This window comes from Gavia stellata, chromosome 9, assembly GCF_030936135.1.
Source record: "Gavia stellata isolate bGavSte3 chromosome 9, bGavSte3.hap2, whole genome shotgun sequence".
Lineage (NCBI taxonomy): Eukaryota > Metazoa > Chordata > Aves > Gaviiformes > Gaviidae > Gavia > Gavia stellata.
The window spans coordinates 1,223,761-1,242,681 of NC_082602.1; the positions used below are offsets into that span (position 1 = coordinate 1,223,761).

Below are 18,921 nucleotides of genomic sequence, written 5' to 3' on the forward strand. Positions count from 1 at the left end.
ATGGTCCCCCAAGCTGGCTTCTTCATTTATCAATGCCTTCCCTTCCAAATTAGGTTGGTATTAGGATACCTCCTTTAATTTGGTATATTCAGTTTCCTTGTTCTTGGGGCTCCTTTAGGCAACGAGCTAGAACTGATTTGTAGGTCTCTTTAAAATGTGAATATATTCCTTCGCTCATTACTCTTAAGACAGAAGGTTTCTCGGTAATGTTTTTATGATCTTGGCATGCCAATGAGCTGATGCGTCCCAGGCTGAATCTCACACCCCCATGAGAGGTTTGGGTTGTTTTCTCCTTTTCCTTTTGCAAATAATTGGAGGCGTTTTACTTCAACCCCTTTTGCGTTCGTTGCGTTAAATTAGTTGTTTGAGCAACTAAATTTTAGTCTTGTGACCTGCGTTAGAGACTTGTTGGTTTTCCATTAATCTCACCCAACGCACATCCCTGTCCATCAAACTCAAAACAGTATTTGAAAGTATTTTTTGTGGCTTTCAAATTGTTCTGAATAGATTCTTTCTAAACTACTTTAAGGCACTATTTCAGCTTTCATCTCTTATGTGGACGTTCAAGACTATAATGAATACAATTTCTTAAGTAGTTTGCGAGCTCTTGCTCTTACAAGGTAAATTTAATTAAAAACCTAGAAAAACTTCTGTATCCCAGTAATGTGAGAAGAGTAGAATTACACTTATACAGAGGGATGAATAAGAGATGACATAGTAAAGGTTATGAAAAATAGCAGTTAGCTTAAAAGGAGCCTGTTAGGATATCTAATTAGCCAGTCCTGTAATACAAATGATGTGAATGTTTGAAATACCAAGGCAAAAAAAAAAAACCTTATACAATTACAAGACTTTCATAATGCTTAATTAATCCTTGTCACGACTTCTCATTAAGGCCAAGAAATTGTGAGTCTTCAGAAGAGGACTGAGATATTTTGGGGGGGACAATAGGAAGATTGGGAATTACGTTAGATAGAAACAAATGACAATATATATCCTCAGCCTAACACTGTGGGCCTTAAATTAATAAAACCACCCAGGCTGGGGTTATTCCTGAAAAATTCATTAGGAGACGTGTAGTCTTTGAAATGCTGGGTGAAGGTGGTTGTTAGGGCAGAATGTTGGATTACTCGGTTCACTCTTCTGGCAAGAAAAGTCTTGGGATCCTACGTAACATCTAATACGGATTATTGTACTTAGCGCTGGCTGATAGATGTTGTCAGATCTTAAGCGTAAGGGTATTTTAAGTTGTAAGCTGTATGATGGAGGAGTGAGGATGAAATCCTCTCCACTGAAGTCAACCCATGTTTGGCTTGAAGCTTTCCAAGGGTCTCGGGGCTCGCACGAGTCGGCCACTCAGGTTGCCATTTCTTGATACGTATTCATTCCTCTCCTGCTGAGACACAGGATTTTCACGGGGGATCTCGCCCACAGCAGAAGAATCAAAGAGGCAAGACTTCCCTGGGGGAGACAGGGTGGGAGCTTGGGGTGGGACCAACTCTTCCTCGGACTCACGCCTATGAACCGTGGGGACAGCCAGCCCACAGCACCCACGGGAAGGGTCTCCCCTTCGTGTCCTTCAGACACCGAGTGCAACCCTTCCTTCAGAGAGTAATAAGAGCATAACACGGGCAATGGGATGAACCGATCCTTTTTTTATTTTGAATTTGTTGACTCTGCAGACCCCAGTCGCTTCAGTGGGAGAAGGAGTCAGCCCACGTTCTCCAGCGTAACCTACCGAAGCCACAGTAAAACCGATAATGAATTCCGCTAATTAGAATTAAATATCAACGGTGTTATTCTATTTACTGGTTTCTTACTGAAGATGAACAGAAAGTGTGGTCGTAATTTCCACCGAGTCACTTCTACAGTACACCTGCAGTGTTTCGTTTTGTTTGCCCCAGTTTTTCCCAGATGTCTTCGTCGCTAATGTTACTACCCCTAAACTTCGGTTCGCTGACTTTTTAATACTAGAGGTGATTTTATTCTGGTGGAAAAGAGCAGAGTTGGTTAATAACCGTTTCCATCGGTTTCTTTTCTTAGTCCTATCTGATCTTATCCAGACGTGTTTCATTCCTGTGCAAAATGTATACAGTTCTTTGGGATGTCCGGGGTCTTCAGAGTTTATTGTAGCGAAAGCCGAGCTATCTGGAGAACTTCTGTTGAGTCTTGTCCTTCCTGCTTTGTTTCCTCCTCACGGAACCTGAATATAGTATTAGTCACCATGGAGACCAGTGCTTAAACAGCAGCCGAAACCAGTTCTTTAAGAAGTAATAGAATTCTGAGACTTGCCCATTAATCTGTTTTTGAATGTTTTATCCATTGAGTCGGAAAAAATGCCCATTTTTATAAGTCTGCACCAATCTTGCTTCCAGAATGCGATTCAGGACCAACGCGTACTTTGAGTCATATGAAAGCGCGAACGGCCCGTAGCTTTCCAAAGAAAAAGGGCTTCTCTCTCGGGCGAAGAGCAGATTACCGTACCTGTATCTACACCGCGGGTAGGTGAGCATCCAGCACCGCCTGCCGGGAGGCGTGGGAGATGGGTTAGAGGTGGCATGCGAGGCGCCTCGCCATCGCCAGCTCTCTTCAACGGCAGATAATCCCCGATACACATGCAAGAGCATCTCTTGCTGTAGACACTCGGGCGTGGCCATGCCAAAGCGTGGAGGATTTCAGTTTTGGGCCCCTCACTCCAAGAAGGACATGGAGGTGCTGGAGCGTGTCCAGAGAAGGGCGACGAAGCTGGTGAGGGGTCTGGAGCACAAGTCTGATGAGGAGCGGCTGAGGGAGCTGGGGTTGTTCAGTCTGGAGAAGAGGAGGCTGAGGGGAGACCTCATCGCTCTCTCCAACTGCCTGAAAGGGGGTTGTGGTGAGGTGAGTGTTGGTCTCTTCTCCCAAGTGACAAGTGATGGGACAAGAGGAAACGGCCTCAAGTTGTGCCAGGGGAGGTTTAGGCTGGATATTAGGAAAAATGTCTTTATGGAGAGAGTGGTGAAGCACTGGAAGAGGCTGCCCAGGGAGGTGGTGGAGTCACCATCGCTGGAGGTGTTCAAGGAACGTGTAGTAGATGTGGCATTGCAGGACATGGTTTAGTGGGCATGGTGGGGTTGGGTTGATGATTGGCCTTGATGATCTTACAGGTCTTTTCCAACCTTAGTGATTCTGTGATTCTGTGATTCCTTGCCTCCCCTCCTCGGCGTTAGGCGCTGAGATGGGGTCTGGCGCGACGGGGGAAAGGCTGGGGTGGGTTGAGCACGGTGTTAGGTGCACCCTTCATTGCAGTATCCGTGGCAAAGCAGAGGCTCTTTTTTATTGAAAGATCATGCACATCCAAATAAGAAATCGGTTTTATTTATGGCGTGAAAAGAGCTCGAGTGCTGAAGCAGTTGTTGCCTTTGAACAGCAGTTACCTTCAGTCCTCCGTGTGAGCGATACGGCCCAGGAGCTTATGCGCGGTGTGGTTTTGTAAAGCATGTAACACTTTTATGTGTTTGTTATGTCAAATTCAAGTTAGTCAAGCTCAGGGAGGGAGAAGGGAATGCAAAATGTAAAAGATACCAGTAAAGGTGAAAATTGGCTCTACCTACTTCAGGTCATAATAATAAGCTGATAATTTCAGGCGCTCGTAAAAGTCCGTATTTGCCCTTCGCTTTAAAGCCCATTACCGAATAAGCAGTCTGCAGGGAGGTCGGTGGGTATGATCCAACCTCATCCTTGACCACGCATCTACGCCACAGTGCAGAATTGCCACCATGCAGGCAAAAACTCTCCGTTGGTAGCCCAGGACCACGGCTGGGTCGTCTTCCTGCCATCCTGATACCACACCCCAAAAATTCACTGCACGGTATGAAGCGCTGCCGTAACGCCGGCATTGAGCATCCTTCCGCGCCGAGCCCTGGGCATCCAAAATCATCTTGCGCTCCATCGTTAGGATTAGTATGAGGCCCGCTGGCAGTTTTTTGCCTTTTTTTGTCTTCTTAATTCTTGTCCTGCTCTCTGTGTGCCAGGAAAAGCCACAGCTCTAGCCTGAGAATGCAAAAACACTTTAATATTTTCTCTCGCTTCTGGGGATATGTTTTCATTTCTTTATTACGAACTATTAGTTTTAGCAAACTTGGCCCAGTTTAGGAGCACGTGGCTATAAACCGTACTGGGAGAAGAGGCGTATTGAAACGTTCATCCGTCTCTGCTTGACTGCTGCATCTTTCCATGGCCAAACGCAAGATTACCCCTTTGCACGGTATGAGGTGGCAAAATCCCCCTGGGGAGGTAGGGGAAAGGACCTATGGAGAAAACGGATAGTATCGGGATGAAGTCGTCATTGTACCGGTGCCATCGTTGTTAGAAACTTGAAACAGAAACATCGGAGAATAGAGAAATTTATTCTTGCTCCAGCTGTTAAATACATCCCCTCTGCGCCGCTCCATGCCGTAACCCAAAACGGAGTCTGCTGGGGGCCTCGTTCATGATTCACAGTGTGTCCGAAGGGGTAAAACAATTCAATGTGCTCCCTCTGGTTAGTTAAATGTGCTTTTTATCATCATTTTATACAACATACATGACAAAACACAAGTAAGTGGAAAGGACTGTGTTCTCCCCGACGGTGATTTGCACAATAATCCCTGCAAAATCAAACCCAAGTGGGCGATGGTTAAATTTGAGTGGAAATTTTACGTGTCGTTGCTGCCAGGACGGTCCTAAGGACACGAAGGTGCTGCTGTTCCTTTGCCTGAGGCTTTCCTGGGCAGATAAACAAACAGTTATTTGACTAAAATAGCCTGGAAGCAAAAGCAGGGTGATGAATTCTGGCTACAGTGCAAGGCAATAAAAAGTTTTGGGGTCTGATAACGCCGCCAGCAAGCGCCTGAGCTGAGGATGATTCACTCGGCGAGCCTTGAAAAACTTGGAAAGGCTTCACCGAGCGCGTAAAAACTTGGAAAGATGCTAAAGGATTGCAGGGCCGTATGAGTATTGCATTTCATTTTGGAATAATGCACCTACCTGGGCACTATTCTGGTGGCTGCTCTGATTTTAAGGATTTAAAACATCTTCTAATGTTTTCTTGATAAAGCTTTGCTGTGCTGGCTATGGTTAAAAGGACATTTTGTGATTGACCTGGCTTTGCAGGAAAGCAACCCGTGCTTAAAATCTGTGTTGGGAAGGCGGTTTTCCAATAATGCTATGCAAAACGATGCTTTATTTTCAGGTGCGTCTTAGCGGCTGCACCCGAAGGACTTCCCCAGCTATATTAACATATATTATGTAGCACATATAACATAAACGATACCTACGTTGGTCTTTTGTAAATACTTTTTTTCACTCAAAACTTTGCCGTTTCCCCCCTATTTCACTGCCTTTGCATGTGATACAGAGAAAAGGAGTAGCTTGGGTCTGAGCCTGAAGTTCAGGATTTTCAGCTGCTGCGTCCACGAGAAGAAAAGAAGCAAAAGAGCGAAAACGTTGTCCTTCAGCAGGCTGGGGACACGACGACAAGTATTAAAAAATTAGGAGAATTAAGCCTTGGAGAGGAGCGATAATGCGTAGTCCCTATTATTTAGTGCAGTAAATGGAGAAAATCTCAATTCTTTCTCTGATCTTGATGGGAATATGTACTCTACCCCTACGGACACCTATATAATACTGTGTCACTGATAGCAGCATATACAGTAAAGACCAGGTAAATAAAAATTGCAGTTTAAAACACGGTGCTGTGGTTTCGGAAGGAGACGTATCGAAGCCCAAACGTCGCGGACGTCTTTGAGGAGCGCAAAGGCGAGCGGCGGAAAGGCGACCTTCTGGCCTTCCGCTCCTCGGCGCCGTGTCCTGTGCCCGTCTGCTGTCCCCGGCGTCCCTCCGGCTCCGACCCGGCGGTGCAAAGCACCGGGGTGGCCCTGCGGGGACTGCGGCTGTGCCCGGGCCGGCGGTAAAATCCCATCGGGTGGTGGGAAGATCTACGGGTTCAGCTCAAGATTGGCCGCAACCTAAAAAATCTGCTTTTTGCTTTCCGTATCGCCCTGAAATCGTGCCCTGCCTCGGACGGGGAGAAAACACTCAGAGGGGCTCTGAGCCGCTGAATCCATCAGGTTTGTGCTGCGTCGTGAAGGATACGTACATATGATCTTTTACAACCGGAGAAAATACCTTTGTCTTGCCTTGCTTTATGTTCAGAGACCTCCCAGCACACAAGCGAGCCAGCGGACGTGGGTGAAGCAGCCGGGACGTAGCCCAAGGTGTGGGCTGCGTTGGGAACGCTGTATCCCTGGGGATGTATTTTCACCTGTTTAAAATGGGATCTGTTTTCAGAGGTTGCTCAGGAAAATGAATAGGAAGAAAACTTCTTTTTGGAAAAAGTTCTTTTTGGAAAAGAAGTTTGAAATTGTTTATTGAAATGGTTTCTTTGCTTAAATCAGTGATTTTGGTGTAGAGAGGGGTCCGACTCAAACACTGAAATGATTGATTTAAATAATTTCGGTCAACTTGTTATCAGAAATTTAGTATTGACCACAACGAACACTTCAAATCTAAACTTCAGTGATAATATCTCCGCCCCCGTCCAGTTTTGACCCGTGAAATCCTGATCTTTTGCTTCGGCTCTCACTACTCTTCCCTGTTTATCCGGGAGCATTTTGCTTTGGTTGCAGCCCTTGCACCGACTCGCTTTCATCTGGAGTTTTGTATTCAGATGAAGCCGTTTCTCAAAGGAAATCTTACTGGAAAACTTAAGAAGTTGTGCCTTTGCTGAGGTTAACTTAACCACTCGGTGCTTTAACCACGTTTCTCTACTTAATTAGCGCCTTTGTTAGGAGCTCTCACCGAATCCTCGTTTTGATGGGATGGATGGGATTTGATGGGATCTCTAACACGCGATTAAAATACTCTGCAGCGAGTGCAGACTGCCCGGCATCGCCCGAGACCCTCACCTGCAGAGCTGTGCCTCCTAAAAACGCAACGGTGGTATATAATGCGATATAAATGATCGTTTAGAGGTCCCGGTCCTGGGCATCCCTTGGTTTTATCCGTGCCTCAGAGTGAAGGAGGAGTGTTCATGACAAATACATACTTTATAATATACCTTAGTTTGTGAGCGCGCGTACTGCTGCCTTACAGCCTTGCTACCTTTTTTGTGTGCCGAGCAGAATGTCGGTGGCTTCCAGGATGATCGGTGACGGCGTTTGTCGTGTTAAAGGGCTGAGCGATTTGGCAGACAACAACCCCTGTTGCGTTCCAGCTCGTCCTCAGATATCAGAGGGGCTGGGGGCGGCTGGGCTTAGATTCCGAGTGATGCCCAATTCCCTGTACTACAATAGTCCGATCGTGTTCAATATATATACATATGCACACACATATATATACATATGCACACACATATATATATATAATCTTAACGATTACGGATGCGCTTCTAACTCCATGCACTTTCAGTCCAGCCCCGTTGCGTGAACTATCACGGCCACCCTTAAGGAATTTGGTCACGTTCAATGCGAACTCTTACGGCTAGATTAATGAATAATGTAGTTCATTAAAGTGACAAATGCACAAGTTCTTTTGGATTGCCGGTGACACAACTGCTGCCCACAAAGCGTGTGCATATACCAAGAATATGAATAATATAGCCTGGCTACAAGCGCGCTAGATCACAGATCAACTCTATAGAGGTTCCTAAATCTCCCGGAGAAACGCTTGGTATAGCCAAGTGTTAATATGAGGAATATAGCCGGCTACAAGCGCATTAAATCACAAAACAACCCTGTAGAGGTTGTTAAATCTCCCGGGGCGGACACTTGGTATAGCCAAGTGTCCGAATCTTACCCAAAGGCGTCCGTACTGGGGGGGAAGAGAGGTTCAGCCCGTCGACTGATCCCAGATGTCAGAGCGGGACTGCAATGGTATCTTCCCTAACATCTCTCCTCTCGTAAGCTTTTTTATACTATTTTTAATTTACAGGTGGAGCTTGAGTGACTCTAGTCATCTATTTCCTTGTTGTAATTGGTGTAAAAGTTTCTCGCTTTGCTTTTAAAGGTATAGACCAAGAAGAATTCAGAGCGCAGGCTCGGTGAGGGGTGGTTGCACCTTGGAGGTGGGTAGCTTTGGGATGGAGGTGTGGTTTTTTACTATTATAATGAGATTATAATGAGTCTTTTGTCAAAAGGTGACAGACTGTGGGTCCGTTCCCAGGCACTCCACACCGTTACGCTAAATAGGTTATTGTATCTTTGTACAATAGCATTGTCTTTGACCAGGTCTGTATCCCAATTATCAGGGGGAGTCTCCATCTCATTGTTCCATAGTACCTTCCAGTTCCCGTCTTATCTCAGAGCCCGGCCGCGGTGTCTCCCCTCCGCTCCACCCTCCGTAGAGTTTCTCTTAGACTCAGCCAACACCTAAGGTTGCGTAGGGACCTTTTGCGAGATGACACTCTTGTGTGACCGCCACGCTCCGCCCTGAAAGTTTCTTCAGTGCTGTACCTTTCCAAAAAATGCGAATAGAGATTTAATTTCTGAGTCACCTCCAGCAATAATTCCACAGCGTTATGTGCTGTTAGGAAGGTAAAACAAAACCCCAGCTATAACATTTTAGGATGAAAAAGTGTAAAAGAGGCAATAAACTTTAATTGCAGTCTAACTCCACTTTAGCTGCTTTGATTGCAGTATAATATTCTATATTATTGCGCAGTCTTAGGAAACTCACGTACATATGTACGCACATCTGTTTTCATAATGTTATTTATCATATTCCTTTATGGTTGTAGTTCTTGCAGGCAGAGAATAAGATCTTCTCCTGAAATCATGTCTCACAGAAAACCATACCTCCAACATCCAACACGTGCTCTTTGCAGAGGGACCGACAAGAAATCTCTGCGTCACCTCTGTCTGTATATGTTATAACTCCGTTATTCACGGCGGAACTGACTTTGTGGTATACATCCCATATACGTATTTTTCATCTCGGGGCACTCATAAATGTATCTCTTGGAAGTTGTTAATATCATCAAATCTTACAGAATTCGTACTGTTCCTTCAGTAACCCTCTACCACATTCACAGAGGATTTTAAACATTAGAGGAGATGATGCTCACGCCTGATTGTAAGGGTCTTATTGACATTTAAAGCTCTACTGTGATTAGCCATTATTAAAACATCTGTTTATCATTAGGCGGGATAAATGTGAGGCTAAGGTATGAGTAGTAATTATAATTAGCGGGGCAGAAGTGCATTGTCTGCACTGAACTTTTCCTAAGCCACATGGTCCTTGTTAGTACGGTTAGCTGGTACACAGCTGTATGTATAATTGGGGGATATATTAAAAAAAAAGTAATACGTATATTATATATTACATAATTATATATACACTATATATAAATAGATAAGTAATTCTACATGTAAGTGTATGTGTGTATATATATGTAATTTTATATATATATTGATATCTATATAGTTGTATGTATATATAATTTGGGTTACTAGGGGGTCCCTCCAGGGGAATGCGACTTGTTCTAGGCTCGTCAAGTAAGCCTCTGGTCCTGTGCTCCCATGAAGATCGCCAGCTGGGGAGATGTATTTTAACAGAACAACTTCTAGCAGCAATAAACGGATCTTCATTTTGCTTGAGAGGTACTAGATGACATTTGCCGTTGACCGAAGCGCATTAAGAGAAGTGCGAGAACGCACCTAGGATGGGCCACGCAGCAGCAGCAGCGACTCTTTCTGGTCTTTGGGGATTGATATCAAATTGGATGTAGCGCTTCGTAAAGTACCCGGGGAGGAGAATGAGTAAATGTTTGCGGCTTGTGTGGCTCCGTGGTATCTGTGTGGACCTCTTGAGCTAGGTGGTATCTTTGCAGCTATAGCCGAACCCATTGCGGGAAGAAAATCCACTGAGTACCTTCATCGTTCACTACGTACGTGAAAAATAAAGAGTTAGCCGATCGCCAGCAGTCGTTGATGTAAGGCGTAATGATGTGTAGCCTATAAATGCATCTGACGGGCCCGGGATGGGGACACTGCGTTTGGAGACCATTCTCTAGAACGCTGTGGTGGAATCCAACAGGAATTTGGTCCCAGGTGCCAATCAAACATATCCGTTAAGGACCAGCTGGCCGGGATTGAGACCGGGATGAAGCCTTTTATTTTTCAGAGCTGCTGCTTTGCGTAAGATGATGATTCTGTTAAAATATAGCAGCAGACAGAATTATTTCTAGGAAGGCTGCCCTGTCTTTCAGAGATACATGAGACAAGAGAAAAAAAAAGGTGAATTTAGGTATTTGCTTGCTTCTGAGCTGACTCAGCTAGTGGTGTCAGATCAACAGTCATGCCCTTGCTGTATGAAAGAAATATAGGTGAAAACTTTCATTTTACTCTAAAGGATGGCTGTACTTCGGAAAAAATGCTTTTGATGAATGAGTAAGATGCGTGTACATGTTCGTGATAGGGCACTGGGATGCTGTTGCATATTTTAGTCCAAAAAAAAAAAAAAATTTATAAACTCTTATTTCATTCGGTATTTTCACGTTCACTTCATCTTTTTTAAAAATACTCAATTATCAGTGGTTTTGCCAATCATGACTGAGGGAGTTGCCTTTTTGCCTTGCTTGATCCTCATACATTACAATGACTACAAACTATCCTTAAATGGCCAGGCAGGCTGAAATCCCTTACATTTTTTCACCGAGATAGAAAGCACCTACTTTGCAAGATCATCTTTTCCTGCTCTCAGTGAAACAGGCTGCCCAGGGAGGTGGTGGAGTCACCATCGCTGGAGGTGTTCAAGGAACGTGTGGACATGGCACTGCGGGACATGGTTTAATGGGCATGGTGGGGTTGGGTTGACGGTTGGCCTTGATGATCTTACAGGTCTTTTCCAACCGTAGTGATTCTGTGAATTCACTGGGATTTTACTGAGATTCTAGTGACTTGATATCAACCCTCGTCGTCATCAGCCAGTACAGCAGGAGACCATCCTTTTCAGTTCGTGTCCCCCCGCACACCCTGTTGGATAATATTAATTTCTTCTTCTAGGATAGAGCTCATCTAAAAATCAATTAATACCCCTATTTTGCAGAAGACAGTAAAAAACCAGAAAACAGAGCTCCTGTTCATAGTAATTGTCTCTTCCACTCTGAAGAAAGTGAAAGACTAATTTTTATATTACAGAAATCTGTCGAACTAAAGCTATGGGTCATTCTTTCCCATCAGTTTGATTGTAAAACTAAAAGCGCTTCTCAAAAAGGAGTTTCTGTCTTGAGAATGAGAAGAGGCTTTAAATGATGTGATGCGTTCGCTTAGTTCTGCAACGCGATTTGAGAAGAAAAATTTGAATTTGCACTTTGAAGGTTTTACATGCTACAAATGCGGTTAAGGGATGAAAACTCATTACCCAGGGTGTTTGTGAGCTAAAGGGCGAGCAAACGAAAGCATAGTCCTTTCTTGGATTTTTAGTAGTGAGAATATTTGTAAATATTTTGCTGAAAGTCTTTTTGCTCATTTCTGTTTCCTGTAGGGAAATGGGATATGGGGATGAAATTTATTGCAATTACTCTCTGAAAAAAAATATTAATACAAATGCAGAGGTCTTTAGAGTCGTTTTGTTTAATTAAACTGTTTCTCTAAGGAGAAGCTCTATTATAAACTGTATATATGCGAGCATTTGTAGTTAATGCAAATGTCTAAGCCACATCTGAGATGAAAATCTGGACCATTTGGAGTTCTGCACATCCAATTCACATGATCCTGTTTCCTTTGAGCATCTGCACTTTATGCAATGGTAACCTGTTACGTTTGGGTTTACAGTGGGACTTTGCTTTTGAAATACGTCTTGTGTGGTGCGTAACATTGAATTCTTGGAATTTATAAGAGACCCGAAAACTAAAGGTGGAAAAAAATGACTCAGAACCTCCAGAACTGGGAGGTGTTCGATGATGAGGGTGTAAAAGGACTGGGTTCTGGAAAACCTCGCGAGGTCAAGGAGAGATCTGTCATTTACTTTGGGAGTAGGGTGAAACCTTAATGAATTTTGCTGTCTCGGAGACAGGATAATGTGCTAAACATGTCCCCAGATCACTCCTTGCCATAGGCAATGGTGTGTCCCAGGTTATGATGAACGGAGCCCCTATTCCTTGCTTGCTTTCAGCCGGCATTGATTTCTTCTCATCTCACAGTTGCTTTCAGGCGATCTTTCCGAAGCCCGTGTTCTACAGCTAAAATTGCAGATATTTCGGCTCGTTTCAGTGCATGCTTAGTCCATTGTCCAGCGGATGAGTTTTATGTTACTGTTTCGAAGTGTGTACCCATTTTCATGCTTTCTCATGAATGAATTCGTTTTCCTCTGCAGTTCACAAGAGGTTTTTCCAATTTTGACATTTTGCTAATTACATTTTCCCCTTGTCTTGTTTTTTCCAGCTCTCGTAAATGTGAAACTTTGGGCTATTGATCGGCAATGTTTTCAAACAATAATGATGAGGACAGGCCTCATCAAGCATACTGAGTATATGGAATTTTTAAAAAGGTATGACACTTGTTTACTTTATCAAAAAATACAGTGAAACTGCCGTCCTCATCTTTTGACTTTTTTTTTGTGGGTGCAGTATTTGATTTGTTTCTTTCTCATCTCTTTTTCTTTGTTCTTTGCTGTTTAACCATCTGTAAGCCATATCCGCCAGCCCCAGGAGGAGTCTTGCCGCGGTTTAGTTTCATTCCCGTTGTGAGTTATTCATTGGCAAAGACTCACGCAGCCGAGGTGTAAGAGAAAAAGGTTTAATATGAGTCATTCGAAGCTTACCTTATTAAAGAAAATACCCATTAAAAAAACCCAAACCACCCTCCCTATGGAAATATCTGGTTTGGAAACTGTTGTAGAAAAAAATCAAGGTCATTCGAAGTGTGTTCTTGTGCTTCTAGAGGTAAAATGCAAGTTGCCAGAGAAGCAAAAGCTGTAGGTTGCGGTAAAACACGGCTTAGAGAAGTAACAAGAAAGACATAAAGCCAAGTCTTTCACTCCTTAAATTTGACTCTCAAACGTTCCTTCGGTTCGCGCTGCCATCTCAAACTGGAACAGTGCTCCTTACCGAAGCAATGCCTAATATCCCAATAATTCAGGTTGTGCCACGGCAGTGAAGAACGGGCTGTGTTTCATGTCAGCAAAATAATCCCAAATAGAAGCATAATGTCCCCGAATCCTAGAGAAAAAAATTGCCCAAGTCAATGTGATGCTCTAAGTAATCCCATCGTTACTAAGACGTTACTACACCGGGCTTGTCCCATATCAAAATGCTCCCTGCCCCCTCATTTCCGCCGCCGAACCGCTGACCCTCCCTGTGCAGAAGCAGTGCGAGGGGTAAAATCATACCCGAGAGATTATTTCTCTTGATGGTGGGTGGGGATGTGATCAAAATCCTTCAGATTTGGGCTCCTTTTCACCTCTCTCCAGGGGGAAGCTGTACTTGATTTCTTTCTTTTTTTATTTTGGATGCGCCTGATTTTCAGCGTAGGGGGAAATGTTTTAGCAATTATTGCCTCATTTCCAGAAGTTGTTCTTTTTTTTTTCCAAAGAGAGCTTTTCGGGGCGAGGCGCTGTTGTAAGATCGAAAAGATCTTACAGTTTGCAAACTAGTGACCTGAATAATGATATACCCCCTTAAAAAGGATGGTTTAGATGAAAAATTAATCCCATGCAGCCGTATCAGATGACAGGTAACAGGGCTCCCTAATGTGGGCACACTCATTTTTACCCTGCCATGTCATGTGCTTGCTCTACTTTTGTTGCTGACCTGCTTTTTTATGTGTTTTCAAACATAAGACTTCTAAAATTGGAAAAACATGCACGGTACATTGACTTGGACATTCAATGATGTAAACTCAAGGAGTAGCCTGTATTCATTCCACTTGAAATTAGTTTTTCTCCGGTTAGTAGTGGAGGAAAAATGGACTTAGAAAAAATATTGTAATAATAACATATATATATAAAAAAATATAATATATATATATAAAAAATAATATATCAACATATATAAACACACTAACTAAATCTCTGTGATGATATTGTCGGGGAGTCGCAAAATTGGGCTGTCCCACAGGGTGACTGCAGTCCTGTGATCTCCGGGCAGGGCTTTAGGGATGGGGCTGGGCAGGTGGAGCCGGGAAGGTGATCCCATGGGACCGATACCCTAGGCATGAGCGTGGCTGTACCGCAGCTCAGCCAGCACCACGGGTGAGGAATTCATCGAAGGTGGGGCACCGTTAGCTGCTTAGAGATGGGAGCAGAGACCTGCCCAACCCACTCCACTGGTTCTTGGTTGGGTTGACATCCCACCTCCTGGCCTCTCCCTGTGGCCTGGAGTTTCACTTGTGATTGTTTTCAGTTAGGAATAAAAATAATACGAATAAAATACTGAAACGGAAATAATTGGTCGGGCAGCACGGCCTCTGATGAGGACAAGGTGTTTCTCTGGAGAGGACCAAGAGCTCCATGGAGATGTTCTGCTGCTCAGCGATGACATGACAGTGTAGTCACCAAAGTCTAGCTTTTTCCAGGTGTCTCAGTTTATGGTTATTAACAAGCAAACTCAGGCGACACCACAAAAGCCGTTGCCATACTGAAAGGGTTTGAAAAAAATCATGAATTCAAATGCTGACAAGTGTTGGCCTTTCTCGTGTGCTGGGGAGTGAAACCAAAAAATGAATATACGATCAGTTCTGGGGGTTAGAGCCTCTGGCTCTCCTTCAAAGCAGAAACTATGCACGCATTAAACTCTTAAGCTTTGAGCTTTAATCGAGATTTTCTAGAAGATTGTCAAGATTCATTTGGATGCGGGTTCCACAGAGCCTGCCCAGCTTTTAATTTTAAAGCAAATACTGTGAGGAAGAAACCGAGGAGCGTTTTCTCACACCGTGTCTGAGCATCATGGACGCAGCCTATTACAGTCTGTCGAGCCGCCTGTTAATGCTCGTTAGAGAGGCCTAAGGCAAGCAAATATTTTTTTCTTTATATCTTACTTAGGAAGAGATTTCTTCCTATGCAACGATTGTAGCATGGGGCAGATAGGTCATTAGAAAATGGTGTCTACCTATCGTGTCTTCCAGTTGCGCTCTGCGCATCTCATACATAAGACATATGTCAACATAAGAGATATCTCAACATAAATTCCATTTATGACATTAAATGCTCATTTTTAAGGATGCTTTCCTTCTGAACCTTTTTAAGGAAAAAATAGGTTAAATCTTGAAAACACGGAGTATGTCAATTGTTGACCTTATTGTGTTGGGGTTTTTTTTTCCTTTCCTAATTAATAAGTAAATGAAAATGCTCTTGTTAAGAAATCAAATGGAATAGAAACAAAGGTTTAAATGGTACCCGTTCAGAGAAAAGTCAGTGGGGATGGAAAGCATTATTTTCTGCTTGCAGTACTCTAAAGAAGTTGCCCTGTCTAATCTTGTCATTAGTCGCAATGACGTAACGGTCATTCTCTTCAATAACATACTTTCCCCTACGAACAAAATACAAAAGACATGCAGCTTTTGGGGGTGAAATGAGAGGTGTTCCTATCTCCTCATTCATCTGGCTGAAAATAGGTGCAGTCTGAGCACTGGTGTCACCGGGGGCTCTGTGTAGTCGTTATATGAAATATTACCCCTTCCACCAGTGTTGTGATTTTGCCGTGTTTTTCCGTGGAAGGAACATATTGATGACACAGCTACTGTTTTCTTCGTTTCACCCTTTTGTGTCCGGAGCATATACAGTCCAGTCCTTTCTTTTGAACGCCGTAAGAAAACCATAAAAGCTACATATCCTGGTCAAGAAATCCAGATCTACTTTGCCAACAGGCCCTGGGCCAGAAGGCTGTCTCCTGGTTTGCTCCAAGGAGTAGTAGTGTGTAGTTTTCATGGGCTTACAAAACTTGAGATAACTCTTCTGACTTACGTAAATCAACTGCAATATACTGGAGTAAGGAGCAAGTGAACATCCTCTTTTTCATAGTATTTATGAGGAACCGGTCTGTGTATCCCTTTCTGTTCCTTGTAAAGTCAACAGATGATCCTTGAAGCGATCAAAAGATGGCCTAATTCCGTAGCAGCACCTCGTTCAAGTAAGGGGTGGAAAATCCAGTCTATTTTTTGATCCCTGTGCATATGCTGAATGCCAAATCATAGCAACAATTCCCTTTGAAAGGCAAATTTTCGGTAGCTCATTATGTGGCTAAACAAATGCTAGATCAAGCTAGTTCGTAGTGCAGCTAATAGTAAGAAGTTGAAATATAATATTGTGCTGTAGATTTAGTAACTCCTTATGGTGTCCTTTTTTTTTTTTGCTGAACATTTCTTTAGTTTTTGCCCAACTTAGTGCTTTCTGTATATCATTGAATATATTTGCCCTTACACAAGCAAGAAAGAGCATCATTCTGCACTGGAGGTTATAGCTCTGCTAAAATCAACTCTACATCTCACTGCAGTGTTCACTGTTACAAAGTTAGAATGATTTCCTTCTCAAGCCTGGACTAAAAATAATTCCATTTAAGCAAGATCAGAATATTTCAGTTAAGGAAACAGCTGAAAAGAAATTTGTCCGGGAAATAAAAGATGGGAAAAAGCCTTATGCTGTGGCAAGTGTAATAATTTCCCGCTAAATCATAAAAGTTTGGAGACCAGAATGCCTTGGAAGAGTAAATATTGTATTTTTTTACAAAAAAACCTTCCTACATGTTCCATAAAAAGAGGCCTCGTGTTCCGGTCCACCGTGTAAACTCTGATTCATCCAAGACCCTGGAACAGGTCAGGAGAACAAATGATGAATACTCTGTGTTGCCTCGGAGGCAGGATCTGGCTTTAGAAGTGGAAACTTAAAGGAACTTCGCACATATACACACCATCTGGAATCTTACAAATAAAAATTCAGTAGTCCTAATAGAAAGAAAATTAAAGTGTCTTGTGAGCCCAAGCTTTTAGCTTAATGTTAATGTCAAAAGCTTTCATCTGGCTGAAGAAATGCCCGCTCTTCGGCCTTTAACGTTTTGTTGTAGCGCTCTGGCTTGATCTTGAGTCTCATTGACAGTTGTATCCGACTCCAAATTGGCTTAAGTGGGAAGTTGTGATCTGGACAGACGTGGCAGAGCTGAGCTGGTTATGCCTAAGAAATGGGAGTTTATGCGCTCGCGGCTTATCTGCGTGGGGGACTAGGCTGGTAAAGGTTTTTGTGTGTAGCCACGTATTTAATTGTGGCGGCACGTACTGAAACTGGTCAATGTGAGTAGCGTGATGATTTTAGAGTGAAGGTTTTGTATTTCATGCGAGTCGTTTGTCAGTGAGACAAAAGCAAATGCAAAAATGCGTGAAGCTTTATTAAATGACTGTGTCTTTGAACGATTGCCTGCCTTTTCGCATGAAATGTTTCCCAAAATGCATCTTAGGGTGAAATTACACTGGATACAAGTGGGAGAGAAATTAAGAGAGTGAGGCGAAGGGAGGAGAGCTTAGGAAAAAGAGAGTTGGAGATCAATGGTGAGCTGGTGAAGTATGTACGTTAAGATTGTTTCAGCTGGCTAAATCTGCAAAATGGGTTTTGGCTTAAAGAAGACGACTCTTGTGAAGCACTGGAATGTTGACAAAGCGAACAGAGGGGATAGCAGAGAAGGAGGAAAAGGGAAATGATTTCTGTAAGGCAAATAAATGCATCTATTCTTAATGCAAAGCTAAATGTGAGAATAGATGTACTGGTTCAAACCAGGAGCGCATCTAGACCGGCGTCCTTTTCATCCCATGGTGTTGCTCAAAGCCAAAATGGAGACGACCGTCCCCACTAGGATGGGTGTGCAGTCCTAGACTTCGAAGGCCAGGAGTGTCGTCTTGAAGGTTGTTCGCAAGCACAAGATCTGGCCATCACTCACCTTTAGGATGTCCAAATTTCCAAAGGCAGTCCAAGGAGTGTCTCTAGGGGGAACAAGCTGGACTGTTACGTCCCGATCAGGTTCTGTCCGACCTCAGAGGCAACCAAAAATTCTGTCAAGTTACCCGGCTTTTATTTTCACTGTTGCTGTACAGGCTGACTAACACCAGATCAAACATGCGATCCGTGTACCGTGCTGTTTATTGATACGGTGACAAGAAAGCTTATGTCCGGATTATGATCTGCCAGATGGAGCCAGGAAGGCTGGAAACATCCAAACAGCATCTCCCAAGAGCTGTAGATGAGATGACAAACTTAGAAAATCAGCTCACCTTCCTCTACCATGCCCACGCTGACCATAATAAGAAGCCCAGGAAAAAGTAAAACCAGGGAGAGGTAACAGATACATAATTCGACTGCTTTGCAGCTGAGCTGGCTTTCTGACTCCTGTCTGTGGAAAGCTCTGAATCATTTCTTTCTTCTGAAGCGTTCGCACGTGATGTTTTTCAGCCCTCTCTTTCCTGTTAGCTTAACTCAAGCGAGGCGGATCGTATGCCACCCACAATTTTACTCCGATTTGCAGAGCTGTCAAGTAGTATCTTCCTTTCCCTCTGAAGATGCGCTGTTCCCTCTATCACCTCGTGCTGTGCGAACACCACAGGTCTGCCAAGAGAGGGAAGATCGAACGACGGCTCTGTATTAGAGCACGTCTATTACGTGGCAATTTTAGCTGGAAAGCGTAAGTGGACGGAGTCTTTCTGCATCACAAGAAGGGCCGGCTTTGAAGAGGGTATCTGGAAGCGATGGGGACTCTTTCAGAGCGGCCGTCCACCTCGTTCATTCTTGGCTGAGGTCTACAGCCACCTTGAGTCCACAGCAAGGGTTAAAGTTATCCTTTTTTCATCGTTGTGAGCCAAAGGATAGGCAAGAGGGACTATCAAGCAGCAGAAAATCAACTCAACTTTGAGCACAATTAGTGCAGGAAGTTTTAATGGTGTTACAGGACTCCTCACTGATCCTCAAAATGAAGAATGAATCCATACTTGT

At 43.6% G+C, this 18,921-nt stretch overlaps 1 protein-coding gene across 2 annotated transcripts in view; it reads left to right on the forward strand.

Annotated features, from left to right (window-relative positions):
- PRKG1 (protein kinase cGMP-dependent 1) overlaps nt 1-18,921 on the forward strand; it is a 520,194-nt gene that overhangs the window by 306,292 nt on the left and 194,981 nt on the right. For both annotated transcript variants that reach the window (XM_059821041.1, XM_059821042.1), the window contains exon 4: nt 12,399-12,504. In XM_059821041.1, coding sequence (XP_059677024.1) covers nt 12,399-12,504 — 106 coding nt within the window. The remainder of the gene's footprint in view (nt 1-12,398; nt 12,505-18,921) is intronic.